Source organism: Podarcis vaucheri (assembly GCF_965113315.1).
Source record: "Podarcis vaucheri genome assembly, chromosome: 5".
In the NCBI taxonomy this organism is placed as follows: domain Eukaryota; kingdom Metazoa; phylum Chordata; class Lepidosauria; order Squamata; family Lacertidae; genus Podarcis; species Podarcis vaucheri.
Window position 1 is genome coordinate 40,279,740 of NC_138763.1, and position 19,364 is coordinate 40,299,103.

General features: G+C 41.7%; 1 protein-coding gene across 2 annotated transcripts; it reads right to left on the minus strand.

Annotated features, from left to right (window-relative positions):
* Positions 1-3,209: 3,209 nt before the first annotated feature.
* Positions 3,210-13,639, minus strand: SUMO3 (small ubiquitin like modifier 3). 2 transcript variants are annotated; one of them, XM_082221985.1, is made up of 4 exons: positions 13,454-13,630; positions 9,189-9,317; positions 8,007-8,078; positions 3,210-5,035 (listed from the first exon to the last, which is right to left on the minus strand). In XM_082221985.1, the coding sequence occupies exons 1-4, from the start codon at positions 13,472-13,474 to the stop codon at positions 4,973-4,975; spliced, it is 285 nt and encodes a 94-aa protein (XP_082078111.1). In that variant the 5' UTR covers positions 13,475-13,630; the 3' UTR covers positions 3,210-4,972. The 2 variants fall into 2 exon arrangements, with proteins under 2 accessions (XP_082078111.1, XP_082078112.1); XM_082221986.1 differs by lacking the exon at positions 8,007-8,078 and having other exon boundaries at positions 13,454-13,639.
* Between the last annotated feature and the right edge of the window lie 5,725 nt (positions 13,640-19,364).

Here is a 19,364-nt window from a genome sequence, read left to right on the forward strand (position 1 = left end):
CCAAACGGAGCAGGAGGGCTTCTGCGTGCAAGTGGGCGCTGGATCTGGCCTCGGAATGGAAGGAATCGTTTGTGTAGCCTGAGAGGTCGTGTTTTGCATAAGGTGATTTTGAATGGAAAGCCAACCCAGTCTCATTCCCTCCTCTGACAGCGAGTTACGTTGAAGGGCTGTTATAAGCCGCAATCCCATCTAAGACGTGGGCGATAGCAGCCCTGGGCTGCATTGCTACGAGTGATCGCCAAAGAAGATATTGCTCAGCCTCACTGCCAACCCCAACCTGCAGCGGGTTGTGGAGTACATTATAGTACAGTACAGACAAAATAAAAAAATTCCTTCCAGTAGCACCGTAGAGACCAACTAAGTTGGTTGTTGGTATGAACTTTCGTGTGCATGCACACTTCTGTGTAAATCGTTCTCAACCACAGCGCACTCCTATGTTTGAACTGGCGGAGCTATTCGAGTTTAGAAAGAGCACAAACTCTCTTTACTGCTTCCTTCTAAGAAGGCATGCTGGTGACCCAGCGAGTGCTTGTTTCTACCCTGGTGTAGATTTTAACAAGATGAATCCAGAAGTCATTCATGTCCACGATATGATATGCCTTTTCCCGTACCTTATCTCTGTGAGCCAACCTGTCTGTCGTCACCCAGCTGAATTACTTTTGTGCGCATGCGTCAATTGAGCGGCTTCACCTCTGCACAACCTCCATCTCGCTCTGGGTGACGGTGCCGCAGAACTCGAGCTTCGGTCTCCCGTAACTTAAGAACTGTCACGCGCAATCAGAATTACTCGATCCTTAATTTCGCTTCCATTGTAATCTAGATGTATATAACATAACTACTACTACTATTAAACTCCCGGCCATAATAATATTTAATATTTGTTTTCCCCCAGCCAATAAGGGCAGTTTACAGCATATATAAAAACAGTAAAATATCAAGCATAAAAAACTTCCCGATACAGCTCTGCCTTCAGATGTCTTCTAAAAGTTGTCTAGTTCTTTATCTACACAGTGTAAAGACAGGGAGAATCTGTGCTGTACTAGGAAACAGACTTTTGCTTCTTCACAAAATAGAAAGGGAATCACCAAAGCGCTTGGAATCATTTAACTTTCTTTTACTCAGTACTTGTCAATTAAACATGCTGTCTTGAAACTGAGTATGGGAAATGTGAAAAGTTTATAATTTATTTAGACCACAGTAAAGCAGATGAAAACATTAGCAAGATTTTAATCTCACTTGTAACAAATGCTATGGACAGTATGGATAGACATAAATTGGATTACATATGGATTACAATATGCAGTTGAAAATGTTGACAATAGAACCTATGGGGGGGCAAAGTAATCTCTTTACATGGATGTGCATTTGGTATGGTTATGAATTAATTTCTAAAATAAAAAATGATTAAAAAGAAAAGAAACAAATTATGGGAGTACCGTGGGGTATTCTTATTAGTTCCATATCCTCACACTGCACCCACTATCACACGCTCGTACCATGTTTTTAAAATCGTTCAATTCATGTGGACATTTCAAAAGCCTGGTTAGAGACCGAGTAGTACGTACTTCATGATCTACACCATGGGTAAGCAAACTAAGGCCCGGGGGCCGGATCCGGACCAATCGCTTTCTAAATCCAGCCCACAGACGGTCCGAGAATCAGTGTTTTTACATGAGTAGAATGTATGCTTTTATTTAAAATGCACCTCTGGGTTATTTGTGGGGCCTGCCTGGTGTTTTTACATGAGTAGAATGTGTCCTATTATTTAAAGTCCATCTCTGCGTTATTTGTGGGGCATAGGAATTCATTCATTTCCCACCCCAAAATATAGTCTGCCTGCCCCCAAGGTGTGAGGGACAGTGGACTGGCCCCCTGCTGAAAGTTTGCTGACCCCTGATCTACACACAGCATTCATCCAGCCCTTCAAAGTGGTATTCATTGGACCAACTAGGGTCAGAAGTCATTTTTGGGCAAAACAAAGTGACTTACCTACAGGTAGTCATTCCTAAAAAGGTAGCTTCAATGATATCTGCAATAATATCTGGATGCTTCTCTGCTTCATGAAGATATGCAGCAATTTTTATGCCATCACAGTTCAGACAGTAGAGCATGAGACTCAGTCACAGGGTCATAGGTTCCAAGACCTACATTGGGCAAACAGAGTCCTGTATTGCAGGGGGGTTGGACTAGATGACCCTTGTGATCCCTTTCTACTCTACAACTCTATTATTGTTGTTTATGGACTCAATAATAACCTGATGCCAATGGTGTCAAACAGTTGAGGGACAAAGATTCTGCAGGACTCCCAACAACCCAAATGTTTTGAAACAAAAGCTGCAGGTAACTAGACTTTTAGCAAGTAATGGCAGCATCTCCATAGCTACAACCCCAAAATAGTGTCAAAGTGAAAGATATAAGCATTGCCCACCATCAAGCTACAACTGCAAAAATGTGGCTTTGGCACACTACTGTGGTAAAGGCCTATTGTGAGATATCCAGAATGCACTATGCATCCTGATACAGTGGTGCCTTGCAAGACAAAAATAATCCGTTCTGCGAGTCTCTTCATCTAGCGGTTTTTTCGTCTTGCGAAGCAACCCTATTAGCAGCTTAGCGGCTATTAAAGGCTTAACGGCTAAAAGGCTATTAGCGGCTTAGCAAAAGGGGGGGGGAGCGAAAAAAAATCGGAACACTCGCAAGACGTTTTCATCTTGCGAAGCAAGCCCATAGGGAAATTTGTCTTGCGAAGCAGCTCAAAAACGGAAAACCCTTTTGTCTAGCGGGTTTTCCGTCTTGCGAGGCATTCGTCTTGCGGGGCACCACTGTATGCCTTCCAACAACTCAAATTTTACACTAAAGCTAAATTACTCAAATGTGAAACTTTTTATGTGCAAGTTAAACAGAAGCAGCAGCTGTATGGTCCAGGTGTAACTACATATAGAAGCAATTCCAAATGGATCTGCAATGTTTTCCTGAAATGGGTGTCTGATGTGCAGTTATCTCTGAAATACTGAATAGAAAGTATGGCCTTGCCCTTTAAGCCACCATCACCACTTCCTCCCACGCCATCCATTTTTCTAAATAGTAAGTGCATTTCATCTGAGATATTAAGGATAAATAATATCACCATGTAATTGTAAGTTAATAAAGAAAAACACCTCCAGGGTGTATTTTATGAAAAACTGATTTTTATGCCCTGAACAGTAGGCTTACTCTCAATAAAAGAACTTTAATAAAAGATGTACATAAGAATAAGTTGTCAGCATTTCAGTGATATAGCTTTGAGTACAGTCATATGAAATGCAGCAGCATCAAGCATAAGCCAAGAGACAGAGTAACAAACTATATTTACTGTGTACAGTAGTAAAGGACAACAAATGTAAAAATTTGTGAATAAACAATGACAGATTTTAAAATACCCCTCCTTAGACAACATATAACTGAAACAGAACAGACTTTTTTTCCAACAGGATTTCTTGCAAGCAGATAATCTAACACATGATGGGTAGAGATTAAAAGGAAGTGACATTCTCAAGCAGCAATGAACAGCATCCTGAAAGTCAACAGAATGACCTTGTATTTTTGGATCTCTGCAAATTAAATTTTATCAAGCCAGTTGTCACTACAAACATTATTTTGAAGCTCAAAATATTTGAGGACGTAGGACACAGCAAGCCTCTTTAAGAATGTATCATTACATTGAGATTTTCCTGCATACTTAACTCCCAAATATATTGATACCATATTTTTTAAAAACTACACCTAATTTACTCATTATAATATAACTAAAATATCTATGGATTGATGGTGGTTATCCAAAGAGCCCCATGCACAAGCAGGAGACTCTGCATGTACATGGAGAACAGGTACCGGACACATTTCTCCTCTGCAGCCCTCCAGTATTGCACAATACTCCAAAGGGTCCTCCTCCTGTAGGAAGCAACTTTTCAGGAGACATGAGGAGTTATAGCAGGAAGAGACTGCAGAAATCCCTGATGTGCACACAGAACATGGCACATGGTCCTTTGTATCCCAGCCTATAGATTTCAAAGTAGCAGCTAAGGGAATAGTTAAAATTTCAGCTTTCAAGAGAGATGTCAGAAAAAGGTACACAAGTTTATTTATTGCCTAATACATCAATAAGGAGTGATTCTCACTGGGAACAATCTGTTCAGAATTTCTCCTAAACAAATTCCATTAAAATTAGTTGAACACCATTGCTTCCTAAGAGGATTCTGGTTCTGGTCCATTCTTTAAACATTTTATCAAAGACATTGGTGCTCAACTTTGGACATGTGACAGTTAAATAGAAGATGTGAAAGTTAACCTATGCAAATGCTTCAGCTGCTGACAAACTCAAAGACATTCCTTTACTTTAAAAAATTGTTTTATTCTATGCTATTTTATTATGAAAAAGCACATGTACATTTGCATTACCTTAAACTGTCACTAAGCATGTATCTGAAGTACTGTCCTTTCTGCATATCCCATTAACAGTTTTAAAGTAATACATGTGTTTAATGGTAAAATCCTTTCTTTCTCAAACCACCTGTATTGAGAAACTTACTATTGCAAGGAAAAATATTTCAATATTTACATTACATAATTAAGCAGTAAAACAGAAACAATGAAAGCCAGGACTAAGTATCCTTCTTTTACAGTAGGCTTGTATTTAGGCCACCAATTTATAGAAACAAGATGACAGCAGACAACAACCGGTATTTTACTTATTTGAAAATTTAATTTTGACTGGGCCCATTTTTATGATGCAGTAATTTCCCACAGATGCAGCTTCAACTTGCACACGCAGTATATCAGGGACAGGAAAAGAATTTGGATAAATGTCTTCAGAACATGAGGAGATTCCTGTATGATTGGCATGTTCATTTGTTTACTATTTAATAGCAAATCCAAGGACAGATGATAAAGTGAGTTGAAATTTTACATTCCTCTTCCTAAAAGGACAGGATATTTAGCACATGCCACCCGTCTGCTGTTGAAACACATCAATAGTATCCTCATCTTCCATTTCCAACTGTTAATAAGACAAAAAAGTAACGAGTTTTAAAAATAATATTTAAGGAATCTTGTTTCTAATATACCAAAACCTCTTAATCCAGACCTATGGTTGAGTAGATGCCTTCTCTCTTGCTCCACTCTTGTTCCATGTTGCTGGTCTGTTGTTCTGCAGTTGTGTTATGTTTTTTATGTAGTTGTACCTGTTTTAGCTGTGAGATTTTTGTAACTTGCCTTGGGATCATTTGGTGAAGGGCAGGCTACAGATACACATAATTAATTTCATGTTTGGAAGCATACTGTGTAGAGGTTTGTTTAGATGTATTATTTTATCAGCACCAGTTTTCCCCCTTCCAGTGCTAAAAGCTGAATCTCTCACAAACCCACATTGGGTTTCTAGAATTAAAGAGAACTCTGCAACCACGTCTGCTTGCTGTATTGCAGGGATGGGGAACTTTTTCAGCCCAAGGGAGGCATTCCCTTCTGGACGAGCCTCTGGGGACCATATGCCAGTGGTGAACAGGGCCAGAGGCAAAAGCATTATTGTACCTTTGTAGAGCAGGCTAGTTTCTTCACACTCAACACATCTCTGTACTCTCTATCCAAGCAAGCAAGAAACATTACTGGAGTTCAAGGACACATTCTACTCAGGTAAGAACACGGGGGGGGGGGTGCAAAGCAGGGTTGGGGAGGATGCGGCTTGGAAGGTTAATATATAGCCTTGAAGGAACAATGCCCTTCACCACTCTCCTAGAAACAGAGGAAACCATATACTTAGCAAATCATTGTCTAAGTACTCTTACTGGTCCAACATTTCACAATCTGGCAGGCTAAATATTCTTGGGTTATTTCTACTGCCAACTCCTACAGCTTTCTTAGTATGATACACATGCATTAACAGTGCGTTTCCCCCCAACATTAGCATGCTTAAAGTACATCTCAGAGGGCATGCTAAGAAAGCAGCTAACACAGTCATTCCAAATAAATCCAACAGAGAAATTTAGTGAAGATAGGTGGGTGCCTGCCATCCAGTGTGTGCATGTTAACTGTGGTAACCTAATAGAATATCTTGTGGAATTTAGTTTTCTGTACTACTATTTCTATTTCCATATCAGGCTTTATTCTCTCTCCTGTTCAGTTTTAAGCTGTTAATTACGTTACTTTATCTGTATTAGTTTAATATAACGTTGTGGGTTGACTTTGTTATGATATACTTGCTTATTGTCACTGATTATTTAAATGTTACATTTTTTCAGTTGCTATTGCTGTAATTTTACACCTTGTGAATTGTTTTGATAAAAGCAAACATATAAATAGATAAAATGCTTTTTCCTCCCTTTCCACAACTTTCGTAAGTGGAAGCAGAAAGGTACTGCCAAGTGCTTTCTCCATAAGAACAGCTTGTGAAAGACACTGGATGGTTATTCTTCTCAGTACTGGGTTTTTGCAGAAGTGAGTTACTACTATTTTTCCTCACTCAACTTCTCCAGAATCGCTGATGTTAGTTCCTGCAGATATCCAGCTCCTGACTGAAAAAGTACCCTCCCTTCTCCACAACCTGTGGAAGGATGGATGGATTCTATTGCTTCTCATGGCACAGGCACTGCTTGGAACCTTCTGCAGAAACCTAGAACATGAGTGAGCAGGCCTCTCTTCCCCCAAATTCTGTGCACAGGTCATAGGACCTCAGGAAGATAAAAGAGAGGCAAGGCAAAATTTGTAGACACAGATCCTCAACTATAAACATACAGAAAAATCTAGCAACTTGCATGAATAATTTTACATAGGATAAAACAAATATTTCTGGTGCCAGCCAGCATGCATGGTCTGGCGAACCGGTTAGCTTAGACTAAAACTTTTTTCCTATCCCAATTAATGCCTTTCAAAACCTTTAGAAATAGTAATAAAATAAGGATAAGAAAGGCATCAGTTTTCATATCCTACATGAAAGTGAGAACATTTAAAATCAGACTAACAATAAATATTTAGACCACATGTTAACTATTTTGGAACACATTTATTTGGAGAAACCAGATCTTCCCAGTAGCTCACACACTCATATGTGCTACAGCTCTCTTAACCCAAAATCCCTATCTTTCTTGTGGGGTAATGCCTTAGATTCCATCTCTAAGGATGTTTCTTCTTGCACTCCCTCCAGCCAAATACTTACAGTGCAATTCTTTATGCCCATTTGGTGTCCTGTTGAAATGGAAGACTCTTTGATCCAGTAGAGCCTTCTATCAGAAGAATGGCGAGGGAAGTGATTTTCCATAACCACCCTACCCCCTGCAGCCCCCTCACAAATCTGCTGGAGGCACGTCAACTGATACAACCCAGCATCTTTACTCAGAAGAAGTTATTGCTGAGTTCAATAGGATTTATTACCAAATAAATGTGCACAGAGTTTCAGCCTCAATAAGGCTGAATCCTTTCTTGGTGGGGAAATTTTGTAGCATGCTTACACTATAAATTTGATATAGGGGAGAAAGTTTCCATGAGAAAAGATTAATATTTTCTATCAATGATGAGAGAATTCCACCAAGTACCACAGGCACGGAATTACATCATGCCCGGGATTAATTCCAGTAAAGGGATCTGTTATATGTACTTCTAATAATCACTGAGAGCCTACCAAAATCTAAAAGGATCTATTATATGTATTTCTAATAATCACTGAGAGCCTACCAAAATCTGTCATCTTATCAGTCTGTGTCAACCTTATTTACACCCCAGAAACCTTACACACCATTTCCTCACTAGTGGAAATTGCCAGTGAATTCTGAAGGCCTACAGCTTCTCTAATATTCTCTAATTCTTTTCTCTCTCCCACCTTGATGGACTCTTGTTAATAATGATTTAGCTCACCATAGTAACATTTTATTCTAGGAATCAACTTAATTCCCATTTGAAGTAATTAACTAAACTTCCAAGACACAGGCAGTAGCCGCAAGCTCAGCTTCAACTGTATAACGAACACCACTCTCTCTTACCTGTGCAGGTGTGTCTGTTTCATTAATTGGTTGTCCATCAAATCTGAATCTAATCTGTCTCATTGACAAACCCTGAAATATGACAGTTAATGAAAATCCACATATATAAGTTCATGTCAAAATGGATATTGCTCACAGACATCAGTATTTCAAAGAATTAAACTGAAAGCTGATTGAGGATACACACTTCATGAGCCAAGTATCTCTCAGGAATTTTATTGCCTCATGCAACATTTCTATAAACTTGTCTAATTTAGCAATCTCAGTAGAGCTGCTAGAGATGCAATGTAATTAGGACAGTGTATTTTCTTTGTCAAGTGTAGAGGTGACTTTCTATGAACAGCAGAATCAAATACATTCCTATCTAGGCAACCTACTAGAGGCCACCTGCAAATGATGGCTAGAGCCAGAGGCAAACACAAGCCGAGCAAGAAAAGCCAGAGGGTCCTATTCGGCTCCCTTAGCCTATGGCTTCCCACTTCGCAGTATACAGTAAATCCACAATTTATGTGGGGACTACATTCCAAGAATAGTACATACAAGCCAAAATCACATATAGTCAAAACACACTGGGTGCAATGGCGGGTGGGATTGCCAAAGTCTTTTCCCCTTGGATGCCCACCCGCTTTTTAAATTTTACTTTTTTTGCCAAATGTGTAAAGCTGAATGCACACAAGTTATGTGTCTGATGGGTCTAATGTAATCTCATGAGCACCCAGGTTTATCCACATTACACAGCCCCATTAAATGAAGCTTTCTCATACTTCAATTTAACACTGCATAACATGAGATAAATTATGACTTGACACTTGTGCAGATATGTCTCACAACACAGGGTATTTCCTTGGTGTCTCCATTAAAGAAACAAGAGATAGGAAAAAACTGGTTACAGTAATTGGATTTTTGAAAATTTAAGTTCTAGGACAAAGCTAATAAATTCAGCACTGCAAATGAAAGGAATTCAACAAGCACATCAAAGATTATGTGGGATAATTGTATGCTTCAACACACTAGCATAATGGGTTTTACACCACCAAGGCATCAGAACTTTGTATGCCTTGAGAAAATATTCTAACATCAAAATCTATCTGGGCAAATAAGCCATGGGTGCCTGGGAGCCTTTTTATGTACCTCACAATAAACAAGTGCATAATAACACAAAAATATAGTTAACTCATTTACCTGTCTCTCACAATAGGCCTTCATTAGTTTACTTAGTGGTGTGTGCCGTTTTATTTTAAATTGGACCACTGATCCATCTTGGCCAGCTACTTTTAAATTGATATGGTCATTCTCTGTTTTTACTCCTTCCTGCAAAACAAAACATAAAAGTTCAGATCAGTATTTGGGGAGCATTAGTCAAGAGAACCTGGCTGATACCTGCAGCACTTAGAAGATTTCTCAGAAAAGAATGTGCAAACCACCGGCTGGATAAAGTCAATGCCCACCTTGTCCAGCATCTTGTTCTCACAATGGCCAAGCTGTGGGGAACCTGCAAGCAGGACCTGATCACAAGAGCACTGCACTCTTCCCACCTGCATTTCCAGCTACTGGCATTCAGAAGCATTCCTGCCTCCAACTGCAGAGGCACAGCATAGCCTCCATCATTGCTAGCAGCCATTGATAAGACTTATTATTGACGGATCTGTCTAATCCTCTTTTAAACCATCCAAGTTGGTGGCCAGCACTGCCTCCTACGGGTGTAAATTCCATAGTTCAACTATGTGATGTGTGAAGAAGTACTTTTTAAAAATTTGCCCTGAATCTTCAAATTTGCAACTTCACTGGATCTCCACGAATTCTTACTGTTATGAGAAAGGGGGGGGGGAATTATCTATCCACTTTCTTGACACCATGTATGATTTTATATGCCTCTATCATGTCTTGTCTTACTCACCTATTCTCTACACTTTAAAGTCCCAAATGCTGCAACCTTTCCTTATAGCAGAATTGTTCCAACCCCCTGATCATTTTAGGTTGCACCTTTCTAAATCACTCCCAACTCTGCAATATCCTTTTTGAGGTGAGGTGACCAGAGCTGTACACAGTATTCCAAACATAGTCACACCACTGAATTATATAAAGGCATTATAATATCAGCAGTTTTATTTTCAATTCCTTTCCTAATGACCCCAAGCATGGAATTTGCCTTTTTCACAGCTGCCGCACTACAGTTAAGTAGCACATGGATGTCATTAAATAAAATAAACAAAAGGGCAGAGCAAACCAAACTACAGGAAGCCAGTACAACTTAGTCCTATTCCAAATTCTATTCAGTAGTGGAGCTACTGCTGATTAAGTCAGCCCAAACGCAGCAGAGGCAAAGGCACACAAACCTGTAAAAAAAATAGTTTGACTTACACTGGCAAAAAGGATGGTGTAACCCCTGCAGGGTGGCTAAGCCATGTGACTAAGCTGAAAGGAATTTGGAATGGGGTATTTCTGCTTCTCCCCATGTGTCATCCTGTTGTTGTGCATTGGCTTGTAGCAATGTTTGGATCTTTCATTGTGACTGCAGCACAACCATTTTGGTATGAATTAACAAAGCACTGCTTCCTCAACTGGTTTGGAGGTATGATTTGTAACACAACTGCAGATGATATGTAACGCAGCCTCAATGCATTATCTAGCAACCCCTCCACATTTTTAGTCTGAAAACACCCTCTTCAGCTACTGGACTCTAGATTTTTTTACTCTAGGAAATTCCATTAGGATTTCAAGGTAAAAAATGAAGTGAAATCTACAAACATAAATTTTGCCTTCTTTTTCCACTGAGTAGCCCAGGGAGCAACACAGGAAGTGAAAGAAAGAAAAGGTTGGCATAAAAACTTCTCCCAAGAGGGTTGCTGAAACACCACCCTTCACAGCTTACCCTTAGAAAGATTATAAATTGCATTTATACTTTCACTATTGGTAAGCTTATACTTAGGTCGCAATCCTAACCATGTCTACTCATAAAATATAGTTGATTCAAAGGGCTTTCTCCCATGTAAGTGGGGTTAGGATTGTAGGCTTAAGCACACAACATAGCATATTAAACAACTAGCAGTTTTAATAAATTTCTAGTACAGTCATACCTCGGGATAAATAAGCTTCAGGTTGAGCGCTTTCGGGTTGTGCTCTGCAGCGACCCAGAAGTAATGGAGCATGTTACTTCCGGTTTTCGCCGCTTGTGCTTACGGTCAAAATGACGTCATGCGCATGCACGGAAGCGGTGGAACGCAGCGTGCGCTGACGCACTGTCGCGGCTTACGTTCTGTTCGGGATGCAAACGGGGCTCTGGAACGGATCCCGTTCACATCCCAAGGTACCACTATAGCTTGATCCCAAGTGATAGTCTCACACCAATTACATTTCCCTAGCTGCATGTGTTATTCAAAATGATCTTTAAATGCTTTTTAAGAACCCACAGCCTAGTCATGATGCAAACTGAAAGCCTTCCTCAAGCAGCAGAGGAAGTTGTCTTATCCTGACTCAGATCCATTTACCTGAGTATTCTTTAAACCTGGAGTAGCCAACATGGCACCCTCCAGATGTGGTTGACTAAAACTTCTATCAGTTCCAGCCAGCATGGCCAAGAACAAAGGATAGGAGTTGCAGTCCAAACCATGTGAGGATATCAGGGTTGACTAGCTCTGGTCTACACTGACTGGTAGCAGCTCTCTGCTTTTCAGGTAGGGAATGTTCTCATCTCCTACTTGAAAATGCCAGGAACTGGTCCCTGGACCTTCTGCATGCAAAGTGGATTCTCTTTCACTGAACTACATCTCTTACTCCAAATTTGGAGTGCAATTAATACTCAATAAATTGCCAAAGATGTGCCACCCTGGGGTCTTAGCTTCACCAGCACCAGTCTCCTGTAGCAGGAGGGAAAACAACCTCCAGTACTAGGCAATCTTCCTGTAATTATTTAAAAAGTCTACGTGTTTCATAATATATTTAAACTTGGTCCCTTCCAACTCTACAATTCTATCAGATTCCACACAGAATCAGAACATGGTTGACCAACAGCAGATCCACACTATACATTTAAAGCACATGATTTCCCCTAAAAAAATTGTAGGAATTGCAATTTCCCTCACAGAACTAACTTTTCCAGTACTCTTAAACTCCATTTCCCAGGATTTTTTGGGGGGAATTAAAAGAATGGATGTTAAATACGCTTTAAATGTAGTGTAGATACAGTGGTACCTCAGGTTACATATGCTTCAGGTTACAGACTCCGCTAACCCAGAAATAGTGCTTCAGGTTAAGAACTTTGCTTCAGGATGAGAACAGAAATCGTGCTCTGGAGGCGCAGCAGCAGCAGGAGGCCCCATTAGCTAAAGTGGTGCTTCAGGTTAAGAACAGTTTCAGGTTAAGTATGGACCTTCGGAACGAATTAAGTAATTAACCCGAGGTACCATTGTATTCCACAAGTCTGCAAAAAGACTCAATTTTAGAATGATCCCTCTCTGCTTTTAAAACTATTGGGGGAGGTTGGATAAAAGCCAATTTTTTAAAAAAACTACATACCATCCAAAAAACTGGAAAAAAAGTTTCAATGCTTTCACTCCTGCTTATCTGATTATTTTCAGCCTACAAACACCCAGTCATCTATAAAGCTCACCTTTAAGCGACTCTGTGATGTAGGCTTACAACTGAAGGGGACAACGCTAAACGTATCACCTTTCATTAAATTGTTCTAATATTACACTGTGGATAGCGATTGTTTCACACGCGCAAAACAGAACAGTGTAATGCTCCGCATACCGTCTTGGGAGGTATCCTCCACTGAATTCAATGGCCAGCACTTGACTGCACTAAAAGCCTCTCCTCAAACTTGCAGCCAGATCCTATGCATGTTGAGTCTCAGGTCTCAATGGGGTTGCTCTGTCTAGGGCAGCTCCCTCACTATATGGATGCACGCGGGGGAAGGGGGCTCTTAGGTGCAAAACCCTTTGGAAATTACTGGACATCGGTCCGTGTAGACCTCGGTCCAACTGCGCGCGGAAAAGGGGCCGTGGGCGGCGGGGAGAGGGAAAGAGGCCGGATGGATCCGGCCCCCGGCGAGAGAGCGCTGCCTCGCGGAGCACGTGGTGGTCGCGCCTTCGGCCTGGCTCCACAATAGCGAACCCAGCGGGGGCGGGCCAGGGTGGGAGTTCGCAGAGGAGCGGCGCGGCCTAGGAGCGGCGCCGAACTCTTGCGGGAGCTCCGCGGAGGAAGAGCGCGGTCGGGCCGCCCCTTCTCGAGCCGCCTTGCTTCCGGGTGAGGCGGGTCCGGGTCTCGCCGCTCACAACCGGGGCGGGGGAACGCAGACCCTCGGGGCCTCAGCCCCACGGCGAGCCTCGCGCCCCTCTCGTGAGGGGGGCAGGCAGGCAGGCAGGCTCGGAAGGGGCCCGAGAGGAGGCGGAGGGCCTACGGGGCCCGAGCGGCTGTAGGAGGCGCTGGGGCGGCCTCGCACTCACCTTGGGCTTCTCCTCGGACATGGCGTCGCGTCAGGCAGGGACCTCTCAAGGAGCGAGTCCGCACGCGCTCGGAGCCCCCGTCTTCCTGCGCTCTCCTCTCCCGCCCGCAGCAACTGCCCGCGAGGACGCGCTCCGCTCCCCGCAATCTTCGGCTCCCGGTTGGTCTCGGAGGGGTCACGTGGGGGCGGAGCGCGCTCCCGATGCGCGCTCCCGAGCGATGCTCTCCCCGTCGGGAGCGCGCTTCGCCAGGGCGGAGGCGGCGGCGGCGATGGCGCCGAAGGTGCGTCATCGCCGGCTGAAGCGGGAGCACTTGGGCGGCAGAAGGTGCGCGGGTGGGGGGGGGATGGGGAAGGGGAGGAGCCACGTCAGGGCGCGGAAGGAAGGAGGGGGCGGGGCGAAGGCTTCCGAAAAGGAATACAAAAGTCCCCCTGGGGAATGGAGGAGGGTCGCTCTCCATAGTCCCCCTATGTGACCTGTTCGGGGATATAACGTCGTGGGCCTAGGAAGCCGATCATAGAAATAGACTCGAGGCATCGCGCATCTGCTCTCATACACAAAGTTGCCTTCTGTTTCCACACGTATTCACATAAGGACCTTTTAGCTGCTGCGCTTCAAGCCTACCTTGGCTGTAAAAGCTGTGCGGAAACGCTTCATCCATTCGTGGCAGCTAAATATTTCCTGGCAGGCCAACAAACTAGGCAAAATGCAAAATATTTATTTCATAAAATTTATAAACTGCTTGGCTGAAATAAAAAACAACAATGTAGTTTACAAATACAATCTAATTAATGAAATGATGAAAGACAGTAAATAAAAAAAGCAACAACAACCCCGCATTACTTGCCATCAGAAACGAGTCATGTATTAACTAGTTGAGATTCCTGCATTGCTGGGGGTTGGAATAGATGACCCTTTGGGTACCTTCCAATTCTACGATTCTATGAATCTATAAACAGTTTACAACTTGGATTAAGCTACAGTGGGCCACAACAGCTCAAAGTTAGCTTAAAGCACAGAAAACTGTGGAGAAGGGTCATAGTGCCAGAGCAACATCATACCTACCTGCTGAACTTCCAGTGCTTGGTGAATACTTGTTTAGCAGATTTTTTAAATACAAGTTTTCTGATTTTATGGTAATTTTACCTGATTTTATATCTGTTATATTATTTCTGTAAACTTAGGGTACACCACTTAGAGACCGTAGTGTTAAGTGGACTCAAAATAGTTGAAATAAATATTTTGTCTCTCACATCAGCATTTAGCCTATCAAAGAACGTTTTTTGCTGCATTCCCTGAGCAACGTAATACATAAGCAAGGATTGAAGCCAATAGTGGGTCCACCCCTTCTTTCTCTCCTTGCTCTATTTCAACAACAAGCCGCCATGTGATAGACAAATCACTCTTGCCAGCGGTCTGAACTGAAGTGTTGCAGAGCAATTTTGAAATTATGCCAAGGTGCACCCATGCTGCAAAGGCTGGACTCCCAAAGGAGCTGAAACTCTTTAAGCACAAACTCTGGAAAAGCCTCATATCAGCTTCATGTCTCTTAACATTTCAGTGCCCCTAATTGCTCCTCTGGCTCTTAATAAGCTGAACAACCACACTGTATGTGCAGTATCCATATTTATGACTAGGAAAGAAAACGAGGCATGGATATTTCACTTGGAGCAGTAAGGCTATTCCAAGTTCACACTATAAAGACTACAAATGGCATGGGATGACATTGATCTGATCATCTGGGAAAGCTATTAGAGATCACTAGCTAAGGAATTAGTTAATCCAAATTAGAAAAGGTGCAGAAATTACTCTTTCATTTTCAGCAATAAGAATTTGTGTAAGCGTATGTCTTTTTGCTGAAACTAATCATTCTCACAGAAAATTGAACCTTTTTGTTAAAAAAGCCACATTTACAAATGAAATGCTATTTTATAAAAATAATAGACTTGAGTTTCTCATTTCACATTTCCAATATTCACTAGTGCTATATGCAACTCTAAAAGGTATCTTACTATCTCTCATGAATATGAAGCCAGATTAGAATTAAAAGAGCATTTGAGAGTGTTCTTGTGGCCACTTGTAAAGGCTCCCAGAGATCTATTGAGCCAAGCCACTAAGTCCTTTGCTTTATAAGTAAAAATTGTTTCTTGAAAGCAACAAAGAATCTTCATAGATCACAGAATTAATATTTCTCTTGGCAACTTCCATATTATTAAAAATAAAATCTGACAAATTATTTTGCACATTTATATTGACTTGCCAAATTCACCTCTACAGAGGCAGAAATTCCAGTACTCTGGTACACAAATACATTCTTAACAGCCATACAAATAGACAGACTACTACTTCTGCCAAGTAGTTTGTCGGGAAATTTGCTATACCTGAATGACACTGAATGCAGACAAGAAATTGGTATGAAGAAAACAAAGGCCCCCAAAAAAAGGCATTCCACTTATCTAAGAGGATTTTTTACAGTCCTGTTAGTACAGTACAGTCCAGTACTTTTTTCCTGGCAAATATGCTTAGAATTGGGAAGGTTTTAGAAGATAACGGAAGGTGACTTACTTTCATAACAAAACAGGGCAGTAAACCAACCATAGCAATGGTATCCACTCAGCCATATCTGATGGGGATCAAGGCCACACAGGTTGCCTCCATGACCCTAAACAACCCTGTTGGGTCAGATCATTGGCTCATTTAGCCCAACATCAGTGTCTCCTTCTGCTATGATTGGTTTAGGAAGAACTAAGAAAGAATTCAATTATTCAAGTTTTGTGCCACGAGTGGGATATCAGTGACCACCCCATATTTGACAGGCAGCGGGAGAAGAGACAACTAACATAACATAAGGGAATTTCAGACAATGAGAAATTGCACTTTTGCCAAACAAGAAGCAAATTCCTGAATTCTAGTTTCCCTTTTAGATACACTGAGTATATTTATCACCATCAAGTCACCCATTGTTATCAGGGGTTACCAACACGACACCTGTGGGTACTAGTTTGGTGGCTCTTGTGCAGTGCTTTTTTTCCTTCAAAATTTTTTAGGGGTCCTCTCATTTTCCTACTCATATTGAAATATTGCCCCTCAAGAGGTCAAACTTAGATTGACAAAATGTTTAGGTGTATGCGTACCCCCACATGCCCCCAGAAAAAAGCACAGCCCTTGTGTATTTGTAAGGGATGAACTGGGTGGGGTTGAGGCAACAGGCACTTTCCTTCACCTGTGGGGAGACTTGCATGTGTGTGTAGGGCAGCTTCAAAATGGGGTGTGTGTGAGAGAGTAAGACTGAGAGAGATTCTTTGGGCAGAGAGGGAAAGGTTTATGGGTGGATCTGTGTCAGAGAGGAAGAGATGTGTGCGTGTGATCTGTTTGTATGCATGAACTGTGAGAGAGATGCACTTGGACAGAGAGAAAGAGGTGCATGTATGTGCATGAGAGAGAGAGAGAGAGAGAGAGAGAGAGAGAGAGAGAGAGAGATGCCTCTGTCTCTGGTTTTTGTGTGTGTAGTGATTGTGGGGTCGGAACCTTTTCTCCCTCCTGGTATTGGGGAATGTGTCCTTACGAACAAATCTTCCTAACAGTTATGTGTGTGCAGCCTCTTAACAGTGTTGTATGTGTGCAGACCTCTGCATTTGTGAGGTCGAGGGAGAAGGGGAATCAGCAATGACAATTTTGTTACACTGTGCTCCTCCCCCGTGACAGCCATTTTGTGTTATGTGACTGCTAATCCAGTAAATTGGGCAACCGCTGCACTGTATGTTGCACCAGTAGTTGTGGCAAAACATCTTAATAAGTACCTTGGATATGTACAACATAAACAATGGTGCCTTGTTGGGAGTTCTGAGGCAATTTCAAGGAAGTGGAGACATTGATCATGTCGCGTCTTGTTAAATTGATCAAAAGCATAACTTATGGCTTTGACTGAAAGTTTTTTGTATGGTAAATAAATCTTTTAACTTCTGGTTTTCTTTCAAAACTCTAGAGTGTGGCATATAAACACTGCTTCTTTCATCTGTGCCTTCTTCTCTGCAATCTGCGATGTAGAGAAAAGATTATCAGTTCTAACCACAGTAGTCCTGACGCCCTCTGCCTAATGCAGCTATTCCCCCTTTACTAAGGAACAACATGTACCTAAATTTAGTTTGGGACAACTGAGAAATATTTCCCCATTGGGTAGTTAACTTCCAAAACTTCTAAAACGTCCCCAATGGTTTCCTTTGAGATGGAACTAATATTTGAGGAGAGGGATTCATTGGGGTGGTGAGGTAGTTCACCCTGAAGAGGTACAAAATATTTTAAGTAGGATAAAAACTCATTGATCTCTTCCCAAAGAGTATCTTGAAAGCAGTCAGATGAGTGTTATTTGACCCTCTCTCAGGCTGAAATCCTATGTCCTTAATCATGGCTGAGGAATCTCTGGCCCTCCAGATGTTGAGCGACAACTCACATCAGCTTCAGTCATATAACCGATGGTCAGGGATAATGGGAAGTGTACTCCCAAAAAACATATGAAGGGGGGCAGGTTCCCCACCCCTGCTCTGTTGTAAGGAGTAAGCCCTATTGTGTCATATAAGGCTTCTTAGTAGATACCTGTAGGACTGCACTGTCACTCAGCACACAGCCTCACTATATGTCATTTTTTAATGAAGTGCTTTTCATAAGTGTTGTACGTATATTAGAAGCAACAAACAAGATGGGAAGTTTGTTAAATATTGGGCACAATGCAGAAATCTAGGAAGAGGGAAGACTGAAGGGAAGACTGTTAAAAGGTCAATATAGGAATGATAGAAGAGGAGACATTTAGGTAGCTTTTATTGCCCTTTAAAAATGTGTGGGGGTTATTAGTTTTTGTTTTGATTGTATGTTTTGTGGTTTTATATTCATATTTTACTCTGTGAACTGCCTGTGGGTATAGGGTAGTATAAAATTTTTAATAATAATAATAATGGAAGGCAGGTGCATGTACTAGGTGCATGTAAGTCAGTATTAGATCAGGAACAGGGAAACCTGTAGCTCTCCAGAATTACTGAACTCTAATCAGCCCCTGCCAGCGTCTTACAGGTTCCCTACCTCTGTATTACATGAAATAAATATGACTAGTGTTGAGATGAAAGAAGAGCCAATACTAAGAAGTTTGAACAAAATGCAAAAAGAGTGAATGAATGGTGCAGTGGTGTGGCTTTTAAACAGTGAGCAAAATATTAGATGGCCACAGAGCTGAGGATAGAAGACATTTAGAGTGAGAAACTGGAACCAAGACATTACAGTAATCCAGGCAATAAGAACATGTATTAGAATTTTAGAACAGATCTTTGTAGTATTGTAAAGACTAACTAGATTACTAAGTCATGTAGATAGCCCATATATGTGGATAAACTGAGCAAGGCGAACATGCTGTGTGGAATGTTGCAGTGTATCCCCATCCCCAAAAGGTATTATTGTTCTGCCCTCTTGGGGCAGAGTAAAGGTAAAGATAAAGAGACCCCTGGCCGTTAGGGCAGAGTAGGAAGGAATAAAGGACACATTCCATTCGCTTCCCATCTCAAAGCCATCTTCCACTATGTTGCTAGCAGGCTTTATTCTTGGACTGGCTGCCAGCCCCAACAACCTGAGGATGTTATGCATGTATGTGCATGTGTGCCACAAAACATTGCAGTGTGGGAGCCTGTTCAGAGTTTCAGCCAGTCATACCCTCTCTTTGAGGAGATCTCTCTCTCTCTCTCTCACTCACTCACTCACACACACACACCAGTCAGCATAAGCCTTAAGCATTTTTAGTTTTCAAATTTGTGATTCTGTCACTAAAAAACACTTTCTTCAGATGCTGGCATCCCTCCCCACTTGTACTCATATTCTTCAGAAAAAGGAGATTGTATGGCCATGTGGTACAATAATTCCTATTATTTATATT

Excerpts from the sequence above, each read along its gene's own strand:
- SUMO3 (XM_082221985.1), bottom strand. The coding sequence starts at position 13,474 with ATGTCCGAGGAGAAGCCCAAG. Across the intron at positions 9,318-13,453 it reads TGTCCGAGGAGAAGCCCAAG|GAAGGAGTAAAAACAGAGAA; the intron begins GTGAGTGCGAGG and ends TTTGTTTTGCAG. Across the intron at positions 5,036-8,006 it reads AAACAGACACACCTGCACAG|TTGGAAATGGAAGATGAGGA; the intron begins GTAAGAGAGAGT and ends TCTTATTAACAG.